The 16,278-nt window shown below is 43.2% G+C and overlaps 2 protein-coding genes and 1 pseudogene across 2 annotated transcripts; 2 read left to right on the forward strand and 1 right to left on the reverse strand.

The window, feature by feature from the left end:
- Nucleotides 1-3,960, forward strand: part of LOC116488607 — a 45,031-nt pseudogene extending 41,071 nt beyond the window's left edge.
- Nucleotides 3,961-7,128: 3,168 nt separating this feature from the next.
- ABRAXAS1 (abraxas 1, BRCA1 A complex subunit) lies at nt 7,129-14,520 on the forward strand. Its single transcript, XM_032186356.1, has 9 exons — nt 7,129-7,239; nt 7,725-7,815; nt 9,165-9,201; nt 10,059-10,125; nt 10,771-10,964; nt 11,894-12,013; nt 12,618-12,702; nt 13,162-13,270; nt 13,415-14,520. Exons 1-9 carry the CDS (start codon nt 7,153-7,155, stop codon nt 13,840-13,842), a joined length of 1,218 nt encoding a protein of 405 aa, XP_032042247.1. The 5' UTR covers nt 7,129-7,152; the 3' UTR covers nt 13,843-14,520.
- Nucleotides 14,521-16,157, reverse strand: MRPS18C (mitochondrial ribosomal protein S18C). The gene is made up of 6 exons (XM_032186310.1): nt 16,106-16,157; nt 15,955-16,064; nt 15,538-15,621; nt 15,091-15,148; nt 14,718-14,777; nt 14,521-14,629 (listed from the first exon to the last, which is right to left on the reverse strand). The coding sequence occupies exons 1-6, from the start codon at nt 16,155-16,157 to the stop codon at nt 14,559-14,561; spliced, it is 435 nt and encodes a 144-aa protein (XP_032042201.1). The 3' UTR covers nt 14,521-14,558.
- Between the last annotated feature and the right edge of the window lie 121 nt (nt 16,158-16,278).

A 16,278-nucleotide genomic window follows, 5' to 3' on the forward strand; every position in this document is an offset into this window, starting at 1 on the left:
ACAGTGCTAGAAGTGCTCTACAGAACACGCGTAACATCAGGCTTCCTGTTTTAACTTCATTATGTACCTTTTGAACAGTATAGACTGGTAAAATGAGTGTGCCCCTACTGTATATACCTACTTAAATCTGCAATACAATTAAGATTTCTGATCACTATGCATGCATCCAGAAATGCAAATAAGTTGTACAAAAGAGGAAGTTGTTGCTGTACACTTACATGTTCTTTCATTACTTCAAATTAAATTAATGTTCCTACTTTTCAATATTCTTGCCTCAAATGCAAATATTTGAGAAATACAAACACACAAAACGGCCAAGTGAACAGTGGAAAAGGTTGTGGGGCATCTCTGAGCTGCAGCACCCCTTCATGGCCCATCAGAGCAGCTTCACTTTGTCCTCACAGAGGCCGTTGACTGAGGCTGCACACCCTGAGGGGAAATGGTTCCCATTTTAGTAAGCACAATTGAATGACCAAAAAAGAAGTCACAAAATAATGTCACTTGTACTTGTGTTTTTTAAATAAAACAATATGTTTTTAAATAGAATAATATTGTTTGTTTGTTTTAATCTGGCTACAGGCTTTAGGGCTACTGGCTTCTTTGGTGCCATTTACATGAACAACACCACAGATGTAAAAATGGCAGCAGTTGACTGCGACAAGGCAGTGACGGTAGAGTTCAAACATGATGACAAACTGAATGAAGACAGCAGCACCTTAATTCAGGTAAAAAAAAAAAAAAAAAAAAAAACTTAATGACATACTATGTCTTGAAATTGTAAGAACTTCTGCAGCCATAATAATAAAAAAAGAAAAATGTTATGCCGTAGCACCGAGGGGAGGACGGTACAGCTTGCACAGACTCTAGTGTCATAGTACCACTAATAAAATAAGGTTTTAATTAACGAGCCAAAGATTGCTACCTTGCAATGCCAGGCTGTTCCAAAACTAAAGAAATCTGTTCTTCCCTTCTTACTCTTATTCCTTCAGTAATAATTCCTGGAAATGCAGATTAGGCAATACTTAAAACTGGCATTTCTCTGCCTAAATGCCAACACGTGTGATACACCTGTGCCTAACAAAAGATGTGCCCCAACCAACAGCAGATAATGCGAGGTTGCCATTTACTGTTCTAGGTATTTTGTTATGACATTTTTCTTTTATTAATGGCAGAAAATGTTACAGCGTGCAAGGTCTTGAACTTAAGCCATGGAATTACCTGAACTTTCATTTCTGCTCCACTTAGCTTTTATCTTGCCCCTATAAATACACTTTATAGTCTAGCAGTTAATCCTTGTACAAACACAGTACAGTGGAACATCCAGTTTGGTATGTCTGCCGTCACCTCCTGGAGCAGTGCTGCAGCAGTGACAGGAACAGTGCGTGCCATGTAGATGTTGTGTTTACCTGGCTTCCCTGTGACAGAGACATGCAGCAGATCCAATGCATGGCTGACTGCAGTCACCTGCTGTTGGTGTTTGCCCTGCAGACTTGGGTTTGTAGCTGTAGACAAGATGAGATTCTTTTTTGATCGTGGTGGTAGGAAACAAGTGTGTACCAGCAAAATGTCAGCAGTCAGGAAAGCCTGAGCTCTGTTCCTTTACTTTCCATACTTGGAAAAGGGTTTTCCCAAATGCTAACATTATATTGAAGCACAACTGGAGTCACAAGCAAATTTTCAAATTATCCCTCCAATTTTAATATCTAAGTCAATGGAAGGGATGAGATACAGGGGTGGGGTTAGAAGGACTTCATGTCACTTCGTAATCAATTTATCCGTATCAGAAGACCCACTTCATTTTTCAAGATTACTAAGTTTTTCTGTTGCTGTTGCTGACAACATGATGAACAGATACTTGTCAGCAAGCTTCTGATGTCTGGTATGGTGTCTTTTCAGTTATGTTCCTTTGGGGCACTCTTCTTAATAGCGCATTCAAATATTACACAATTACAAGGGATGCTTTACAGATTTCCAGTCAGTGGTCTCTTGTTTCAGATGATACCATCAGTATGTAGCAAATGAGAGAGTAATAAGCCTTTCAATCAGTCATATATTTATATACTTTTATATACTTGCATACTTTTGACATTTATATACTTTTAAGGCTAATAATCTTTGTAATGCATGTAAAAGTCTAATCTACTTCCACAAAATGTACAGGTATGGTGTTCCTCTAGTTCATTAATGCTGAAGCAGCACTACTAGGCTGGGCTGTCCTTGGGTGTAGTTATATGCCTTTTATGCACTAAGTAGTGGCTCTCACTCAGTGGAAGCTTTGAGAATTGACTTTTTGTTTTAAACTCAGAATGAATGGTAATTGGCTCATCTGTGTTGCAGTGTGCTCTACACATCAATAAGTGGACAAGAAGACTGGGCGTACACAATATCAGTTTAAACTGTAGCTCCCAGTTAGCTGATGTCTACAAGCCTTGCGAGACTGACGCACTTATCAACTTCTTTGCTAAGTCAGGTAAAATTATAACAGATGGATTTTGTTTCCTTTTTGCTTTCTCTAGGGGTGGAGGAAGAGAAAGGTAGGAGATGAAGTGATTGCCTAGTGGGAAATCGTGTTTTGTAACTTGCTATTCCAAGCCCAAGCAATTTGCCACTCTGTTACAAAATAGGAAAGAGAACTAGATCATGTATGTAGATACACATGCCATAAAAATAATGCCAGGGAAGGTAGCTAAAAACAGGTAATGCACAAAAGTGTATAGGCATTTTTTTTGAAGATTAATAAGCATCCTCTAAAATGATACAGGAAAGACTGAAAAAGTACTCACAGAGGTGAGTTTTACTACGTTAAAAACTACTTAAAAACTAGCAAAATGTAGATACTTTAAGTGTGTCTGCTATTAACATACTCTTGTTCTTCTGTATTTGTAGCTTTTAAAGCTGTTCTAAGCCAAGCCCTGAAGACGGTCAGAGAGATCCTGGTCAATCAGGCGGCTCACATGCTGGCACGTTGCCACAAGAACTGTGCCAGCCCATCGGCAGTAAGCCAAGTAAGGACCAACCTGCGTAAGTCAGGCTGTTGCAGCAGAGGAACAACCACCCCTGTAATGTCAGCAGTGACAGAAAGGGAAATTTGAGGACATGCTTCTCATTTTTTCATCTTCTTTCAAGTCTAATTAATGGCAGGTTTGATTCAATGGTAGCAATTGCAGCACGTGGAGGCTGTTGTTCTGGGACAAATAGCAGTGCCGTTGAGGAAGCTGATTATCATGCTCATACCAGACCAATAAGACAGCTGGTTTTCTTCCTGCTGAAATTATGTACTAATTCACAAAAGTTGTCACTTTTTTTCTTCTTACATTGTTTAAAAAGTTAGTATTTTGATTTTTGACAACAGTCTTAATTGTCAAAGCTGAAAATGTGAGAAACACTCTGCAGCCAGTAACATAGGCTCAGGTGAGGATCTCAGTTGAGAGAGGGCTGAAAGAATTTTAGTAGATAAGATAGGCTAATGAGCATGTGAAAGGAAGCCAAAAGAATTTTAGTAAATAAGACAGGTAAGGGATGTGTATTATATCTTTCCGCTACCTGTTGTGCAAAGAAACTGAGGCAAAAAACTCTGGGATTCCTCACGAGAAACAGTCTCTGATAGAAAACAGGAAACTGAAACCAAATCTGCAGTTTAAGCAGAAGCTGAGAAGCTTATGAGTCTATGCTGAGATGAGAAGTCAACCAGCAGTGAGGAGGAAGACTCGGTAATCTTCATCTCCACAACCCCCAGCAACCACTACCAGAAAACACTGCACAAGCGTGGATAGGAGGAATCTATGAAAATGACTCCCTGGAATTAATTTTAATACAAAGTGGGGATAGGTCATGCATATGTATAGGCAGCTCGAGAAACTTCATGCATATGTAACTCTTCACCACCTATAACCAAGGCACGTGTCACGCTGGGGTGCACACGACTTTGGTGGGACTACCCACCGTGCAGCCCAGCGCTGAATAAACACACCTGCTTTACTGATTGTGGAGTTTGCTTTCTGCACGTCACAGACACTTTTTAATTTTTCCTTAAGCAAAATCTTGCTGTAGACAAAATTGTCTCCTTTTGCTTACTAATGACAATTCTTAAAATTATTTTATGACAGTAAAATTCTTAAGCATGTAGCTGCAAAAAATGCTCTACAGCACCCTGGTAAATACAAAAACACTCTTGTTTTGTTTTGTTTTACAGAAAATTAACCTTATAATGCATCAACCCTTCAAATGTTATAAATTTATGGGCAAATTTATGTTTTTAATTACTACTAGGGTGCTTTGGTATTCAGTTTGTATTAAGCTCTTTTTATCATTTTGGTAAAAACAAAAGGATAATCAAATCTGATCCCTGTTTACAAACACCTCCGAATACTTGTAGAAAAAGCTAAAGAAAAAGCTACCCAAAGCTTCCTGTGTCCTAATCTCTAACAAATAATGCTCCATAGGCATTAACAACTCCCATTTGCCATATACGACTTTCTTGCTTATGCCTCAGCACATCTTGCTTTTAATAGTAGTCTTACCTTCTTGTACAGTCTCTGCAGCCTTTGGGATTGCTAAATGCTGGTCAGAAATTGGACACATCATCATTAAAACTGGAGTCATTCATGGGGTTCATGACATTTTGGTTTCTGTTTGCTCTCCATAGCAGAAAAAATAGCATCAATTCAGAGATCTGAAGACCACTGAAAAATTTAAAGTTAACAGCAAACACTGTTGCCCAGTCTTGGCTCTTGATCCCGGAGGTCATTCTACTTACTCGTTATTAGGTAATGTTTTGTGAGCATTTGAGGGAACTGGAACCATGATCCATTTATGCATGGAGAAGCAAACACAGCGCTGACTTCTGCCTATTCATTGCACCTGATGTGGCTGGGTGCAGTCAGGTCTGAACAGCCTCTTCCTGCACAGGAGTGGCCATACAGTTGTCATCTTTCAAGCAGGTGTACATACACCATGAACAGATAAGCCTGCAGCAGCACATACTAGCTCTCCAAAAGCACCGCTGGGGTTTTCCCTTCCCTCTGATACGTTACCTAACGAGGACAGAGAACAATCCAACAAGCTGTGCGCTCTCCAAGGAGGAGTCACAGGAGTTCTGGGAGCCACACTTCCCCAGATGTGACTCCTTCCTATCCAGCATTCACTATTGTAGTGACTCCAAAAGGTGCCCATAGACGCACACCAGAAGAGAGTTTGCAAGCAACGCCCCCTTATCAGACTACCAGAACACAGCATGTCCCTGGCAGATACTGTTCCAAAATGTTCAGACATGTGAACATTAGGCAGGTGGTACTTCAGCTGATGAACTAATACATGCCTATAGGTTAAAAAAAGATGTTTCTACCTAAAGCAAAGAGCAGTAGGCTTCAAGACCACCAAACGTCGTCAGTCTGACAGTCAATCTTCCTTTTGTGATATATGGAGTAATAATTTGTGTCAAGAAGATGGTTGATATTAATAAAGAAGGGGGAGACATGGGAGTGTGGCCATGGGGGTCGGCAAGCCCCAAGGTTAGTGATAACATCAGACTCTTTTCATTGGTCAAACAACTTTGCCTGGCAACAGCAAACACCCAGAAACTTCCATGCCTTAAGGGCTGGAGAACAAGCAACCCAAGACAGCATGGCATCTCCTGAATCGCCCTTCCCTGTTCCTTCTAAACTCTTTACATTCCTGATGGGCTCATCGTTAAGAGTCTGACGTTATCACCAGCCATGGGGCTTTCCAACCCCCATGGCCACACTCCCTCATCTCCCCCTTCTTTATTAATATCAACCATCTTCTTGACACAAATTACTACTCCATATGTCACAATGCTTTATCTCTGCCTATCAACAGAACAATTATGACAACAGTAAAGAAATACGTTTAAGCACTGTATGAATCGTTAGGATGATTGTAACACTTTTGTCTCTGACCACACAAGCATAATTGTTTCCACCAAAGGCAAATTCAGCCATTAGAGAACCTTATTCATCGTACCCTGCAGCTTAGGCAGGGCTGCATCTTGGTATCCCTGGAGCAAGGAGCCCTCCGCATGTTCTGGCTGCATTTGTTTGCTTTGGTGGTGCACAGATACCTGTCAGATGGGCATTGCGTTACTCTCAGCATGCATCTCGCATGCTGTCAGTATAGATCTTGCACAGTTTGCACACCACCAGTGCTGATAACAGCAGAACAACGTGTCAGTACCCCACGTTCATCACACTGATTAAATGCATTAAATGTCCTCACTGTCCTTGTGTAGCATGAACTGTACATCTCAGTGCAGGGAAGGGAACTGCTGCACAGTTCCTGGAAGACACCAGCATTCATGGCCACTTCCACCCTTTTCTCCACAAATGGCCATGTAACTGGTCACATCCCTCCATTCTTGTTGCCACCACCACAGCAACATGATCCATCAGAGGGCTGTTTGTTGCAATACGTCACTTCAGTTGTATTGTATTTGTTACCCACTCATTGAATGCCCCGCGGCCTGTGTTGCACGCAATGCCTAATATAATAGTTGTTTCCTGTTAATCTCAGTCATTCTGCATCACCTGGACACTTTGTCATCCCTCTGCTCATTTATGTAGGTGGTGGTGGTGGGGGGAAAAAGTCTTAGCCTGTCCATCTGTCTACTGTGAGAATGAGTAAGAAATTCAACAATTTTCTTCTTTTAAATACTTTAAATATTCAAACTGTTTACAGATATATAATGTATAGTTAAATCATTAAGCGTGCCAGAGCTAGCCACTCTTCTTCTAAATCCTGCTGCCAAGTTAAAGGGACAAGAAATTGTACTGAAAGCGTTAACCTCCTACGCATGGTAAACACACACAAAAATGCATGGATAACAGCCCAAATTGATGGAAAAAGCCCTTGAGAGACTGCAAGTGCATTCATCTTATTTAAAAACCCAGGAAACGAATGTCTAGGACTAAGCAAATGCTTATAGGGTGCTTACCTACCGTCGAGATGAGCAGTGAAACCAAACATCGCCTTTCCCGAAGCGCAGAATCCGCGGTGGCCTTGGCACCGGCTGCCCGCTCCCACTGCTAAGAGCAGGCGGGGGGAGCTCCCGGCCCTGCCCGGCCCTGCCCGGCCCTGCCCTGCCGCCGCCGGCCGCTGGGGGCTCCGTGCGGCGCGGCGGGGCCGCCATTGTGGGGCATGGAGGGCGAGAGCACCTCGGCCCTGCTCTCGGGCTTCGTCTTCGGCGCGCTGGCCTTCCAGCACCTCAGCACCGCCTCGGACACGGTGCGTGCCGCGGGGCCGCGACGGGAGGGGAAGGGAGGGGAGGGCCGGGGAGGGGAGGGCCGCGGGCGGCCATGGCGCAGCGCAGCAACGCCTGCCCCGGGCCGCCTCAGGCACCGCGGCCGGGACCGGGCGCTGGGAGGCCGGGGATGGGGGATTGTCGGGGGGGAAGGCGCCGGGAGGCGGCCCGGGGCGGGGAGCAGCCCCAGCGCTGCCCCGCTGCGCCGGCAGCGGCTGGGAAAAGTTGCGGGGCCAGCACATGCCCGACCCCACGCTTTCGGCTTTGAATAAAAACACACGGGAGGGAAAAGGCTCGAGCGCACCTTAACTCCTGTCCCTTACCTACTGATCCGTTTACAAATGAACGAGAACCTGCTTCGTTTAAAAAAAAATAAAAATCAACAGCTTTTTTCTTCCTCCACCCAACACGTGTGTTTACTATCAGAGCAGCCCGGCTAACACGAACTTACCTTTCTTCCCCTCAAAAGGAAGGATTTCTCCTGGGAGATGTGAAAGGCGAGGCCAAGAACAGCATCACGGACTCGCAGATGGACGATGTGGAAGTGGTTTATACCATCGGTCAGTGCACCCCGCCCCTGACAGCGCCCTGCTGCCAGGGCATGCATGGCCACATGCAGCTGCTAGGGCAGGGGCCACAACACCAGAATACACGTACCAGGCTCATTTTACAACACTATAATTACTGAAAAAAAATTGATCTAAAAGAGTTTAAATCTTAAACAGAAATAGAAGTTCTTAGCTCCTGGAATAGTTGTTCTTTGCCAAACATCTTCTCACATTACCGGTAAGGCAGGGCTTAGACTTCCTCTTTGTCTTAGCTCTGGCACTTCACCCCTGCTCAACAACAGCTGCCTGGCAGAAACCTGGCATATTTCAGTGAGAGGTACTAATGAATTAGAGTTCACATTTCAAAATTTGCAGCTTATAAAATATTTCATGTGAATGATGCAAATTATACATTTCATTGAGCAGATGAAATACTATTTTGCCTTAAAATGGTCGTGGCAGTGGGAGTGGATGCATGTATTACAGTAGCCCTTGAAACAACGTATGCATACACAAATTTACACAAATTTAACGTGCTTCTTTCAAAATACCGTCAATAGATCAAGAAAAAGAACCATCTAATACAGCGTGTTTTCTTTCCAACTTTACTGAAAGCACTGCAGAGAGAATTCATGCCTCATTTCCCAGTTTTACCCTGGGACACAGTTAAGGAAGGTGTGACACTTTACTCAGTTTCACTGCTGAACAAAAAGTAGGGGGATTTTTTTTTTGTGGTGCCCCTAATCATATTACAGATTTTCACACAGTTAGTTGCTTCATATTTAGTAGTTTTATTTATTTTGCTAACTTGTGAAAATGAATATTGTGGAATTGGTGTAAAGGTTTTTCAAATGACATCACCTACCCTTTTTATTTTTTTTTCCTGGTAGTCGATTTCCCAGTTACCCTTTTTCCAGCCTCATTTTCAAGGCCTACATAAAAGGGTATATGATCAGAACTGGGAATTGACTACCAGAAAAAAAAAAAAAGAGGGTAGGTGATTTTCCCAGCATCTGTGCTTTGTTGCAAAGTAACTTAAGTGAACTGTTTCATATTGCATTCTATTTGTGTACTCAACAGGAAAGGGAGGGAAAAACAAAATAGCAAATGCGATTTTGCACTTGACAAAACCAAAATGTATCAAAATGCGTAACTTATGTAAGTGGTTCCCCCTTCCCATTTGAAGAAACTTTGTTACACTTCTTTCCTTTCTTAAGATTAAGGTAATTTGAGATTAAGTAGATAATTGGAAATGCAGGAAGAGTTCTTCCTTGTTCCTTTCCACAGTTCACATGACAGCATACGTAAGAATGCACAGCTTGAGCTGACAAACCCAAAGTAATATTGCCTTCTCATTTCAGATATACAGAAGCATATACCATGCTACCAGTTGTTCAGGTGAGAATTTTAAGTAAAAAGATATGGAAACAGTTTATATTAACCCTAATTTTAGCTCTGCAAAAAGTTGTACTTGTGTTACATGACAGAAAAATCACGGAGCTGTAACAATGAATGCAGGGTCGGGGCCGTGGAATTACAGATGCACAATGCCTTATGTTACCCCTGTATTGGATCTACGAGCTTTCTTTGTGTTTGCCTCTAGGTAAAATACAGGTATGGTGCACCGCATTCTAGTGAGCGCTGCAGAACTATAAGCTACAGAACGATGTCAAACTGCTGCACAAAAAGCAATGATTGCTTTTCTAAAAGAACACATCCTGACCCCTCGGCCTCTAAGAAGAGAAGCATAGAAACAGAATTCTAAGTAGGGCAGGAGAAGAAACATGCGAGTCCCACATCAGGAGTCCTTTCACAGACCAGTAGTATTTTGAATTCTTTGAGTTCTATCATAAATAGGAACACAGCTGTGCAGGTTTACTCCCTGTAAGAGGAAAATTACGACATGATTCCCCTCTCAAATCTTCCTAAAAATTAAGAACTTACCAAGATACTGCTAGAGAGGCACTTCGTGTCAGATGGAAGGCATTTTTTGTAGTTGTAACTCAGGTAATAGATGTTACTTTTGTGTCCCAGTAGCACTGATGCCAGAAGAGCATCTGTGCTGTACCACCTCAACAGCTATCTGAGCTAACGGCAATGAAACTAAGTGTGGTCCTACCACAGAGGCTGTGTCAGCACAACCTTGACAGCTTTTTTCCCTCCAGTACACCTAGGGCAAGATGACTGCCAAACCACTTGGAAATAATTACTTCCTACAGTAGTGTTTTGTCCTAATTGTCATAATTTTCTTCTAGCTTTTATAATTCTGCAGGAGAACTGAACAAACCAGCCCTGAAGAAAATACTATCCGGCTGTAAGAAGGTATTTTATTTTCAAATCTAACACATACCACAGGGCACCTCAGATTTTGAGGCTTGTTCTGACCAGTGGCATTAAACTATTCCATCTTGTACCTAATCCCTCATACTGCTCGTCGAGGCCCCTGCATTATTTATCCCCCTAAATACTACCCATTCAGGTTATCTTCGACTAAAGTTTGCCTCTCTGTATTATCTCAACTTGATTTTTTCTTATTAATTTCTCAAGTGAATTCTTTAAACCTTCCAAAGGAATTCCACCCATTTCTAGGTTGAGACCAGTTGAGGTCAGCTCACTCCACTGGTTAGGCACCACGTGAACAAGATCATGTACTGTTTTCTCTGTAGAACTTTTTACAAGGGGAAAAAGTAGAAGCTGGAAAGCAGCAAACAGCTGAATAGTCAAACCAAGTTCGCAGACTTACAGGATTTAGCCAAACCTCAGTAAACGAGCCAATTCAGGAGATTTCACAAGGATAGAAACTGGCATGCCTAGAAAATAGTCTTGGATGGTTTAAGAATTGAAAGCATCTCCTTATGCGTACAGAAGAGTTCGCACTCATTAATCTTACTGGACCCTCCGATTTGCTTTGTTATGGCACACAAGGACATTGCAGAACGGTACTGATGAGTTCTCTTCTGTCTGCAGAACGTAATAGGATGGTACAAATTCAGACGCAACACAGACCAGGTGATGACATTCCGAGAAAGACTTCTGCATAAGAACTTACAGTCCCACCTATCGAACCCGGGCCTTGTGTTCCTTCTGCTAACTTCTAGCGTGATGACAGAAAGTTGTTCAACGTACAGACTGGAACACGCCTTACACCGGCCACAAGAAGGGTAATCAGTCTGTTCTCTAGTTATGACAAAGCTGTTAAATATTATATACACTATGATTCGACCTCTTTTATTTGACCATCTCTTTAGCTGCAACTGGATTACTATTAATAATAGTTTTTTACTCTTGAAAGCATTAAAAGTTAAATATTTTTTACACTGGTAAAGCCCTTACAGGCACAGCTAAAGCCTCACCCTCAAGTTCTGTTCAAGAACTTACTGATTAGCAAGCAATAGGACAAGAGGAAATTGCTTCAACGTGTACCAGAGGAGGTTTAGGTTAAAAGCAGAAAATCAAGAAAACCTTTGACTGTTGGTTGTGAAGCACTGAAACAAGCAGCCAAGGCAAGTGCTTGGCTCGCCATCCTCAGAGGTATTTAAAAGATCCATACAGTGCTTAGGGTCACAGTTTAGTGGTAGACTTGGCAGTACTACATTAACGGCTGTGGTCTTTCCCAACCAATGATTCAAGGAATCCAAAGACTTGCAATTATAATCATGTGCAGTGCCAGTACTGGACTGCCAGCTCATTTACACAATAACAGCTATTGGTGAAATTGTTATTTTACCAAACAGGTAACTGTTTAGTTCTCATCTTTATGTGTGAGTGAAGCTGTTTGAAACAATTGAACTATTCCAAGCTGCTGGTAGCTTTTAATCAGCTTTAGAGGTGTCACCACTCACTGCCAACATGCTACATTTAACGAAGTACTGCATTACTACACAACTCACACTCAAAAGCAGGAAAAAAAAATCTCCACAGGCATTGCTTTAAGTCTCCTCTCCTGCAGTTGGGTTTGGACTCAGTGATCTGTGACACGACTCTTTCAGCAACAGTTACTGCCGCATGCCTCTGGCTGTGATGCTTACTGTGGGGAAATTCACCTACTCAAAAGGCGTTGAAACATTTTTTCATAATTATGCTTTTTAAGTCTTTTTCAGAAAGTCCCCTTGGTGGTTACCAACTTGGGCATGGCAGAACAGCAAGGCTACAGAACGGTGTCTGGTTCCTGCGTGTCTTCTGGCTTTGTGAGAGCAGTGAGACAACACAGGTACAGCACCCAGCTTACGTACCCGTATCGGTCGCTTTCCAGTAGGGCTGGGATAACTGCTTGCGTTAGTTCTTCTCAAGTGCCCCTACTGATGCACCCTGCTCACTTTGCGTCCTGCAATTACCAGCCTTGACAAGCAACTCGGGAATTAGTTGAGCCACGTGCTCTGCTGAGAGAACAGCCTCAAACTTGGCACCGAGTGCTGAGCTAACCCATGTAAGGTAACTGGAACTGATACTTATGATGCTTATCACTTCACATGCTCTGTCACTAGGATGTAACAATCCCGTTAACAGGAGAGCCCATCCAGACGTTTGGCCTGGAAAGAGCAGTTCATACCTAACTTTTAACTGAAGCTAAAGCTCCAGGTTTCTTCTTGAGCCTCCTAGTTTTATGGATTCGCCAGTAGTCGGCGCCATCTTCAGTTAATTGGCATCTTGTGAGTAAAGCCTTTAACAAGCCCACCTTAGGAACTGCTAATTCTAAATCAAACTAATGAATGAAGACTTAACGCATCTTTCTGGATTGAAGCTCCTTGGAAGTGAACACTAGTACCCATTTCAATCATTAGTTTTGAATTATACAATTTGTTCTCTGCCTGCAGGTCAGACTTCTTTTACGAAGATGGATCCTTACAAGAGGTTCATAAGATAAACGAGATGTATGCCACCTTGCAGGAGGAGCTGAAGGTCAGTCCAGTGTATCTGCTGGTACAGGGATTTTCACTACCACTACAAAATAAAGCAAAAGCCATAGCATCCTGCAATAAGTCAAACAAAGCTAATTCATCAAACATAAGATCCTCAAGTTCTTGGCTGTACATTACCTTCTCAGAGACAAGTTTCTATTCAATCAACCTAATCAATAAATCCTTAGGGACACTAAAAGTTCCTCAAAATATGATAGTTCCTGGAGTGTGGTCTGTGCTTTGCTCCCCTTTACCCAAAAGTTCTGTAGCAAGTAAGACACGTGGCATCTGCTACAAACAAGGTTTCAGCTCTTATCTTCAAAACAGCCTCAAGCTTCTCATTTCAGCTTTCCAATGCTCTGTGTCTAACATGAGCAACAGTAGCTTTAAGGGGTTTGCTACAACACTTAATTCAATGTATGGGCATGCAGTTAATCTCAAAATGCAATTCTCCTTGCAGAATATATGCTCTACAGTAGAAGTCAGCGAACGATCTGTAGAGAAACTCCTAGCAGAGGTGAGCCAACTGAAAGAAGAAATAAAGAGAAAAAAGCAACAGGAAAATTCAGGTAAGCTATATCCAGTGCTAATATTCGTAAGACTGCCAAGTTTAATTTCATTGGCATCAGCAGAGAACACTCAGGCTTGAAGCCACCAGAACAAAACTGGTACAAGTTTGAGAGGTCTTCAACTCTAACCTTTGTTTTTTTCAGGGGAGAAAAAAGATTGCCCAGAAGAGCCCAAGGAAAATGTTTTGCTTTGTCAGGCTCTGCAAACCTATTTCCCCAATTCTGGGCTTCAGACATGTATTGTTTCCTTCAAAGGAAGGAGGATATCCAAGAATTGCTGTAAGACAGACCATAAAATTAATATCATGGACAAACTGACTCTCATGGTGGAGGAAAAGGACTTCCCTGAACCTGAAACACGACAACTAACCAAGCGCAAAGTCAAAGGGACCACCGCAGGACCAAAGGCTTTTAAGAAATCCAGATCACTGCAGCTTCACCAGAAGTTACTTCAAGATCAAGAGGACAGCGACCAGGAAAAGAAACTTACTCTGAGTAGCACTGAAACAGATGAGGAGGTGCTGGAGAAACTGAAAGATACGAACGAATACCCACACTCTCCTACCTTCTGATGGCTTAACAGCTTCCCAAACGTATTTGCACAAAAAGCTACTGCCAGCATATTAAAGTAACATATCAATCTACAGCACTGCAGGGATGGAAATAGCGTACTGAATCTTTGTCAAGTACAAAGATTTATTTTAATGCATTAATTCTGTTTGGCGTAAGTTGAACGGAGTCCAAATCACATTCCCTCGTTTGGCCTTCCAGAGTTCAGCCTGCATTTTCTCTCTCTCAGGGTTTTAAGAATACACTAGCAGGGCGTGGGCAGCCAAGTCACGTCACGCACTGCCTCAGCGATACAACCTCAAGGTGCTGCAGAAGAACCAAGGCCACCCCCTCAGTGAGCCTCAGCTCAGCAGAAGCTGATGCCAAGAACATCAGATCCAAGGCAACATCCTTAGAAACAGCCGTTTACACGTGTAGCCAAAGTCTTAATATTTCGCCCTACCATTAGCTCTCCAGCATTCTGTTTTCCCCTTCCTATTGAAGGAAGGAAAAAGGAGCAAGCTTCAGCAAGACTTTTGATAACTTCAGTGGTCCAAACAGCGGGATTTGTGCGACCCCTCCGGGCATTCCTTATTCCTTCCAACAAGTTCAGAGACTTGACGCTGCAGCTGACCACCCTCGGTCAGCGATGCAGCACAGCAACCGGTGACATTCCCAATAAAGAATTACATAAGCAGTAATTTAGTTTTATTGTTTATTTCTTTACAGTATATAACTCTCAATACTTAATATTACAGATTTTGGGGTCTGTAAGAAATGCTGTGTTCTTAAACATAACTGGCATAAATCCTGTAAGAAAATCAGAGGAGTATTTTTTTTCTTAAGTCAATGGTAAGCTTGACTTACCAAACACCCAAGAAAGTGTAACGATACTTACCAAGTACCTGAGCTCTTTTAATGGTTTTTGAAATTTCCTTCTGCTTCTTGTTACACAAGCCTAAAGAAAAAACATTTTTAGGCTCCTGACTTGAACAGTAACTCAGTAATAAGTAAAGGGGCTAAATCATTTAGTTGCAAATCCTTCTAGTTTTGTCAGTCTTCCTATAAAAATTCATGTGTGCCTATATACACTGCTAAAATACAGAAAAGAATCAGTTAACAATTGAATTTCAAGTCTGCTCATGAAGATGAAGGCTTCAAAAATGTGTATTATCAGTAGTAATGACTTGCATAACCAGATCTAATAAAATCTGACCTCAGCTCTAAAAGACCTTAACGTGAGAGAGTAAATAGGATTTAATTTCACCTACCTGTTATATGCCTGCCATAAATGCGGCCAGTGTACGGAGATACAAACTGGGACAGAAGCTATTAAAAAAGAGGAATATCAGTTTGTGTTATTCATAGTTCAGAGGAACTTCAGCATATTTGATTCCTCGCATTATATTTTTAATATTTGGGACTGTTTCTTACAGAGCTTAGTTTTCCCAGACAGGGGAACAAGGACAGCTTGGACGCCCATAGCATTCTGCATGCCACAGTGAGGCAGAATTTGTAGAGCAAAGTGCTCCTTTTCAAGGACACCACATCCCATATATGTACATACAGGCCCAGGGGGCTGGAGAGGTTCCATTGCAGGACTTCACCCTTTCCTGTGAACTTCCTCACCCAGTTAGCCTTGGGCTGCTGCCTCCCACCCTTTGAGTACAAGCCAGTTACCTTTATTATATCTAAGCACACATTTGCAAAGCACTCACCTGAACGTTCTTGTAGTCCACCCTTATCCCACATAAGACACACTTCTTAGGAGGTTCTTTATAGGGATTCTCCATTTCTACGGGCTGTAAATAGACAATTATTAACAGGCTGCAATGTTGCAGGTAGATCAGTTTGCACTTATTTTAATTTATGCCGTACAGAAAAGCAAAAAGCGCCTTAACAACAGCGAGGACATTCAGCACAAGTGACGCTTCTCAAACATTGCTATGCACGCAGCTGCCTTTACCTACAGTTGTCAAATGCACCGAGCGGTCGGTACCGAACAGTCTAAAAAGCCACATTCCACAGAGCTGCACGACCTATCTCAGCTGTCAGCGCGCCCAATCAGTTACAATTACCGTTAAGACGATCAATTATATTCAGACGTGGGGTGCCCCTCCGCGCGCGGCCCTCACCTGCTCGGTGCCGGGCAGCGGCTGCTGCTGCAGGAGGCGGCGGGGCGCTGCCCCCCACGGTGCTGCGGGACAGAGACCGGGTCGTGAGCAGCGCAAAGGCCGGGGCCGGGCTCCCCGCGGCGCCCCCCGGGCCCTCCTCCCCCCCCCTCACCCCGCGCCCAGCTCCGCCGCGCCGCAGCGGCCGCCACCCCCAGCGCCGCCATCTTGTGTCCCACAACCGCCGCTGCTACGTCACTTCCTGCCCGCCGCGGCTCCCGCCCGAATCGCTCTGGCCAATGGAAGCGTGGCCTGCCCCGGCTGGGGGAGGCGATTGGTCGCTGTCGC

Source organism: Aythya fuligula, chromosome 4 (genome assembly GCF_009819795.1).
Source record: "Aythya fuligula isolate bAytFul2 chromosome 4, bAytFul2.pri, whole genome shotgun sequence".
NCBI classification, from domain to species: Eukaryota; Metazoa; Chordata; class Aves; order Anseriformes; family Anatidae; genus Aythya; species Aythya fuligula.

What these genes read in the sequence shown, in the direction of transcription:
- ABRAXAS1 (XM_032186356.1), top strand. Translation starts at nt 7,153, where the DNA reads ATGGAGGGCGAGAGCACCTCGGCCCTGCTCTCGGGCTTCGTCTTCGGC. An exon ending in GGAAGTGGTTTATACCATCG is followed by an intron (nt 7,816 to 9,164) that starts GTCAGTGCACCC and finishes TTCTCATTTCAG; the next exon opens with ATATACAGAAGCATATACCA. An exon ending in CCTTGCAGGAGGAGCTGAAG is followed by an intron (nt 12,703 to 13,161) that starts GTCAGTCCAGTG and finishes TTCTCCTTGCAG; the next exon opens with AATATATGCTCTACAGTAGA.
- MRPS18C (XM_032186310.1), bottom strand. Translation starts at nt 16,157, where the DNA reads ATGGCGGCGCTGGGGGTGGCGGCCGCTGCGGCGCGGCGGAGCTGGGCG. An exon ending in GCGGCGGAGCTGGGCGCGGG is followed by an intron (nt 16,065 to 16,105) that starts GTGAGGGGGGGG and finishes CGCCGCGGGGAG; the next exon opens with CCCGGCCCCGGCCTTTGCGC. An exon ending in CGCTGCCCGGCACCGAGCAG is followed by an intron (nt 15,622 to 15,954) that starts GTGAGGGCCGCG and finishes GTCTATTTACAG; the next exon opens with CCCGTAGAAATGGAGAATCC.